Source organism: Rhinopithecus bieti, unplaced genomic scaffold (genome assembly GCF_001698545.2).
Source record: "Rhinopithecus bieti isolate Rb0 unplaced genomic scaffold, ASM169854v2 scaffold_34943, whole genome shotgun sequence".
Lineage (NCBI taxonomy): Eukaryota > Metazoa > Chordata > Mammalia > Primates > Cercopithecidae > Rhinopithecus > Rhinopithecus bieti.
Genome location: NW_016815584.1, coordinates 127887 through 134991, shown reverse-complemented (window position 1 = coordinate 134991; position 7105 = coordinate 127887). Strand labels below are relative to the sequence as shown.

The 7105-nt window shown below is 35.5% G+C and overlaps 1 gene segment (V, D, J or C); it reads left to right on the top strand.

The window, feature by feature from the left end:
* The first annotated feature begins 3006 nt into the window (after positions 1–3006).
* Positions 3007–6688, top strand: LOC108516109 (T-cell receptor alpha chain V region CTL-L17-like). The segment is given in 4 exon segments: positions 3007–3193; positions 3334–3471; positions 3580–3674; positions 6650–6688. Coding segments are annotated over 4 exon segments (390 nt in total).
* Positions 6689–7105: the final 417 nt, after the last annotated feature.

The window sequence follows — 7105 nt, the reverse complement described above, 5'->3', positions numbered from 1 at the left end:
AAACTCTAGTTTTGAAAATTAATACACTGCAATTTGAATATTTGCAGGTTTAAAAATAGAAATTAAATGTAAGGGGTAACAGCTTGATAGAAAGGAATATTATTTTCATGCGAAGTTTTGAATGACCCAGTTACAGACATAGAGGCTAATTTTCAAATTAATTTTTCTTATAATTGAAGATACAATGATAGAATGCACAAACAAACAGTGAATCATATACATATCAGGAAGCCACTTTGTTACTCTTTCAAAAAATATTTATTTTTTAAGAGAAGGGGTCTTGCTCTGTTGCCCAAACTCGAGTGCAGTGACAAAATTATAGTTTGCTTTAGCCTTGAAGTCCTGGGCTCAAGTGATCCTCCTGAGTGCTGAGATCACAGAAGTGCTGTCTTCTGTGCTGAGATCACAGAAGACCCTGTCTCTGCTTCTGAAGGAGCCCAAGGATTGGTTGGGGTAACCTCAGACCCACTAGATTGCATGTGGGCATGACAATGGCCTTGGAGTTCCTTGATGCAGGATAATTTCTGCCTACTCCCATGCTCTGTGTTGTACACAGTCAGTCCTCAGTAAATATTTGCTCTGTTAAATAGTATAAAAGAATTTTAGACTTATAAAAGCACTTATATACCTTTTACTTCAACTTCATTTTACAAACACGAAAACTATATCCAAGATGCCCGTATGAAACCATTAGATAGTAAATGATCTAGGAGTAGAAAGAAACTGGATTTCCTCACTTCCTCCTTAGCGTTCTTACTCTTGCCTATTCCTGCAGGCACATATTGTTGAACAAAGAGAAATTATCTAATGGCAGCCCTACCAGGCTGACCTGTGCATTTTGGTTCCCAGAAAGCCTTGGTTCAATCACTTTGACCATGAGAATGGAGAGTTCCAGTTTGTGTAAATATTTATCACTTTGGGCAAGAAAGATACACAGGCTGAGCCACTGTTATTCTACGAGGAAATCAGTCCATGACTCACTAGCTGCTGTAGGAGTGAGCCAGACGTGATGGTGCCACCCTCAACCCCCAGAGGCGTTTCTAGGGACTTTCCTAAAAATAGTAAGATATATTCATTATGTTGGGTGGATATTCCTTGAAGGAAGGATGTGGACATAGTGAGCATTACTCTACATTGCCAAAAAATGATAATTAGAATGGAGAAGCTAAGGGTAACATGTCCTCGTGTAGCTGACAGTTCATGAAGGTGTTAGAAAATCTTTTCTGGGCCAACACATTGACAATGAGTTAGGTAATATTCAATGAAATAACCATAGGATTGGGAATTTTGTCCGGGGATGGCTATACCTAAGGCATAGTTAATATGCGGAATACTGTGATCCATATGAGTGGTCATATTTAGACCATTACATTCAGTTCTTAATGCTATCCTCAAAAGGCCAAATATTGACCTAAATTATCCATTACCAAAAGGATAGAAATTCATCCAAAAAAGGATTTGAGAATTATATTGTATAAGGAATGAATGAGAAAAGGGAAAATCCTTAGAACAGAGAAGTTATACATATATAAAACCACACATTTTATGTATACATATCTATATTTGTATATTTTAGTTGATATTTTTCATCCTAACTGTCCTTACATACTGAAGGGTGCAAGATGTGAATAAGAAATTATATTGAGTCTCTATAATTCCAGGGGCCTAGTGAGTACAAGTCACAGGAAAGATGCTTTCCTTCTGGAAACGAGATAGTATTGGTTTCTGAGGAAACTTTCCCCATGGTCACTTATTTAGTTTTGCACTATCCTTCCTAGAGGACACAGGCAATATTTTGGCTTCCATAGATTTATTTTACAGAAGTAATCAGAACGTATCAAAATTAAAGTAGATGAGAATTTTTTTTTGGCAAGGAGAGATAAACCCAGAAACGTACAAGACTGAAGGACTTTATCAATATCTTAGGCAAGAATGTTGTAGTGGAGTTTCGGAGAAAACGGCAGATATGGAATCAGAGCTAGCAATGGCTAAGGCAAGAGCGGTCCATGCCGGATGAGTTGGCTTATATTTTAGAGGCAAGTTCCACTGAAGATATGAGTCAGTCATTGTATTTAAGGACATGCCATATTGATATCATTCATTTTGATATCAGAAAATAAAAGCACCTTAATAAGAAATTTACATGTGGCTTCATTTTTGGAGCCTGCAGCCTGATGTTTTCTGAGAATTTCTCCTTGTTCTTTCTGTGCTTTGCAGAATACAAGCCACATAGCAATAGGAGAAGACTTATTAAAACCTGCCAGATTTCTCCTTGCAAACCAGCCCAATCTATGGGTCAAACTGTTCCTATTGTTGTAGTATTAATAACTAATGGAACTTGTCCCCCTTCTCCTTTATCATTGTACTTTAATTCTTTACCTTTTATTAAAGCCATCTTTACCAAAGAAAGATTCCACATTTTGACTGTTGGTACTGTTAAGTCTCTGGGAATAGAAGGTCATGGGGAAGACCAGTCTTGGAGAAGCAGAACCTGAGATAATATGCACTTGAAATACTGAGTGGTCCTCTCTCTCTTACTCTTATCTTTGGCTTACATATTCCTTTAAGAAAGAGTTTTTCTCCATAACAAACAAATAGTGATGATAGATTTGACTGCAAGGGACTATATTACTTTTCTTCGTCCAGGAGAGTGAATCATGGTGCTTTCCTGATTTCAAACATGTAAACTTGGTGCATCATTGCATAAACACCTGCAACATCTACCTCTTTCCAACTTTTTAACAATGACTCATTAGTTTGCATAATATCAATCTTGATGTCTACATTCTTACTGTGAACTTAATCTCAGTGTGAGGACTTTATTTGATCTATTGCTCCTTTTGTTTATCTGAGTCCCTCACAGGGTTATAGAAAAACATTCAAACAGCAAGTTTAGTAGCTACGAATGTGACCACAAGATGGCAGTGCTTCTCTGCTGATGCGGAACACATGGAGGGTTCATTTTAGCGGATACTGAATAAATAGGTTTATGGCAGAAGCAGAGCCTTTTTCTATTGGCTGAGTAGACAATGTGAGAAACCACTATGATTTTTAGAGGAAAAAAAGGAAAACCCGATGATAGAAGTAGCTTTTATGGCTGGAGATTGTAGGTTTATGACTGATGCCTATTTGGGAAGAACAATGATGGCATGCATTCGAGCTTCATTTATGTACTTGTGGCTGCAGCTGGACTGTGAGTTTAGAGTTTTGGGTAACACAGTATATTAGATGATGTTTTTGAGATGTCTAGGTTTCCTCTAGTTACTGTGGAAAATAAAATTCTGGAGAATAATAACTTGATAAACCTTCTTCTTTTCTTTTCTTTCTGCACAGGGGTGAGCAGAGGAGAGAGTGTGGGGCTGCATCTTCCTACCGTGAGTGTTCAGGAGGGAGACAACTCTGTTATCAACTGTACTTATTCAGACAGTGTCTCAGACTACTTCCTTTGGTACAAGCAAGAATCTGGAAAAGGTCCTCAATTCATTATAGACATCCGTTCAAATATGGCCAAGAGGCAAGGCCAAAGACTCACCGTTTTATTGAATAAGACAGTGAAACATCTCTCTCTGCAAATTGCAGCTACTGAACCTGGAGACTCAGCTGTCTACTTCTGTGCAGAGAATACACATTGCTTCCCAGGCACCTGTAACCATCACCCAAACCTGAGATGGGAGGTGAAGCAGCATCTCCTTTCCTTTGGAATAAATTTTAATTATAACACTTGTCATTTTGTTTGTTCATAAGTGGAAACTAACATATAGATATTAAAACCATATAATAAGAAGGTTTGATTCAAGGAGACCCAGAAAGGTTTAGAGCATTTTGTTGGACAGTTGATGCTTAATGGATTCCATTTTTCAAAAAAAAGTATTGTACACATTTAAGTTAGCAACATGAAGTTTTGATATACATGTACATAGTAAAGAGTCAGCTAAAGAGATGCATAGGGCAAGGCATGGGAAAAATGGCACTGAGCTTCCATGCCTTCTCTGGCTATGCCACCCACCATGTGTTCAGCAATCAGGAAGCTCTGCTCAAGGGATCCTTACAGAGATTTAGTGATGTTTGATTTTGTAATCTAGTCTTTAAATGTGACTTCACATTTGCTATTCAGACTCCTCTCCTATATATAACCCCTTAGTATCAATATTGTAATCCCTATTATGGATAAATTATAACTTAGTTTTCAAAATTGCTTTTGTTATCTTTTTCTTATTGTAAAACATTGCATGCCAACACCAGATAATGTGTAAAATACAAAAAACACAAAATTGATAATTCTGTACCCAGATAGTTTTTTGCTAATATTAGATTGGTGCAAAAGTAATTGCTGTTTTTGCCATGGCTTTTAATGGCAAAAACAGCAATTACTTTTGCACCAGCCTAATATGTAGCTTTGTTTCTTCATAGAGTCCTATTATAATTAGGATCATGATTTTTTCACCTATTCTTATGTCTCAAATTGAGCTTTTCTCACTTTATCAAGTCCTCTCCTCAAATACAGCTTTTTAATAGCTCCATAAGAAATTTTCATGTCACAATTATTTTCATTTTCTTACTCTCTGTATCTGTGGTAAAATTTGACAGCCCCTTCCTACCTGCTGTTTCTTGTAGGGAAAATGTGATGTGTTTTCCTTTAGAGTCAAATTTGGATATATATCCTGTGTGTGTGAGGGAAGTTAAAACAGGAAGTGACTTTAAAATGTGAGCTTCAGATTAGACTCATCAGTATATTCTTCTTCAAAATCTTATCAGTATCTCTTCTTATTTACTCTCTCACAGAATTAAGACAAGTTATGTTTTTAAATTACTGCTATTTCTGCAGAACCTAGTGTAAGCTTTTTCACATTGTTAATAATCAATAGATGTTTGTTAAAGAGAGAAAAAATGGATTAAACATTGTATATTCAAAATTTTAATTTAGGCTTTGTGGTTGAATTAAATGTATAATTTTATTCGTGAATAATTAAACTAATAAGATATATATTTGGTTTGCTTGAATATTTGAGAGCTTAATATTTCTTTCCATTTATCTATGTCATTCTTTTCCATAAAACTTCATTGTTTTAAGATAATTAAATTTTTTCTAGACATTTAATTTTATTGTTACCTTTTGCTTTCTGAGGTATGTGGGAATGTTTTGATAAATGTTTTTCAGCTACTTTTTTCAATTCTTATTAGTAAATTGCAGAAGGCATTTGCATAATTTGTAGTAGCTTGTTCCAAATACCCCAACTCACTTCCATGTTTTGACTGCTTTAAACATTACTAGTGCAGTTTCCTTTTCAAAAGTCATGTCTTTTAGTGTTGTTGATAAAAATAATGGAAATAAAGAAGTTGCACAAATAATTAATTCCCTAATTCTCCCACCTGTGGTCAAGAGTAGGCTAATTTCAAGATCCCTCATATTATTCCTAAGGATGGATATAACTGGTGATTGGTAGGGTGAGAATGATCCCTTCTGGCTGAGTTATGGCTGTTAGTTATTAGCTTGGTCTTATAGGAAAAGTCATTAGATTAAATTAGGGTTAAAAACAACTGAACAAGCAAGGTCAGTATTGTAGCTCAACAACTCAACTGGCTTTTGTTATTTCCCTGTCTATACCAATAGCTCCTCTCCAGAAAAGCAAGCTGACTCTTGATCAGTCCATTTCCTCCAAGACTGAAATAGAGTGAGTGGGAATCATGGCTTATAGTCTATTTATTTATTGCTTGTTTAGAAGAAAGAGTGTAATTACTATTGGCTTAATTGCTGTATCTTAGTTATCAATTTTTCCAATGTAAGAAAAAAAATTCTCTAGCTAGAGTATGCAAAGTCAGTACACAGCTTAGATTCAGACACATTTAAGCATGAAACTTTAAATGGAAAAGAGTACTGATTAGGAGAGATGCTAGTAGGTAATAAAATTTACTATAAAATTACATTCTGAGGTTGGCATAGAATGAAACAGATCAATGGAGCTAAATAAAACACATTGAACAAATACACTAAGTTTGGTGTATTTTTTTGTTGCCTCTGTACAAACCTGCTATCTTAAAACAATAGATTCATATTTTTTCAATCAGTTTTACTGGGCTGAAATCAAGGCGTCAGTAGGGCCCCCTCCAGAGGCTGCAGAGACTAATCTGTTCCTTGACTCTTCTAGCTCTGCCAGCATTTCTTGGCTTGTGGTGCCATCACTCCAATCCCTGTTGCTATGGTCACGTTGGCTTCTCTTCTTTTGTTGTCAAGAACACATTTCCAGAAGTTCAAAGGCAATATTTCTTCGAAAAATTTTTTGAATACTTAGATAAAGTAAAAGCTGATTAAATGAAAGGCCAGAAAAGAACCTGTACCTGTTGGTTAAAGGACTGAATATAATGGGTTTATTTGTCTATTAATAGTTAAATGTGTAAGAACGGAATATGTGTGGTTCAGAACATTCTGAGTAATATGGGCTTACTAGTGACCAGTTCATAGTGAGATGACACATGACTTTGGGAGCGGGAAGAATGCAGGGCCATTAGGGCTGGGGTAATAATGCTTTAGTTCATGGGAGTTCACAGATGTCTGATAGGGTAATTAATTTTATTCTTTTTTTAGTCTTTATTACTTTTCAGCCCAATGTACTGACTTGTCTATAGTTACTGTTTCTTTTGTGTTCTCTAGCTGACTCTGGTCATGATGACATTTCTTTTATCTGAATAACTTTCTAAATGACACTGAGATTCCTAAGGGACTCTCTCCTATAAGTAGAAATAGAATTGAAAATTCTTTTCCTGGGACATTCAAAGATGATAGAATTTCACCCTTCTTTAATAAACTCTTTCTTGATCCTATATATCTGGTCCCTTTTATTAGCAATAACATAACTCAAAATCTGAGGAGTTTTGATATTTTGATATTTTCAGAGTCCTATAACTTTTTTCCAATTTTCTTTTTTTTTAATTTTTTTATCTTTTATTTTTTATTTTATTTTTTATTATACTTTAAGTTCTAGGGTACATGTGCATAACGTGCAGGTTTGTTACATATGTATATTTGTGCCATGTTGGTGTGCTGCACCCATCAACTCGTCAGCACCCATCAATTCATCATTTATATCATGTATAACTCCCCAATGCA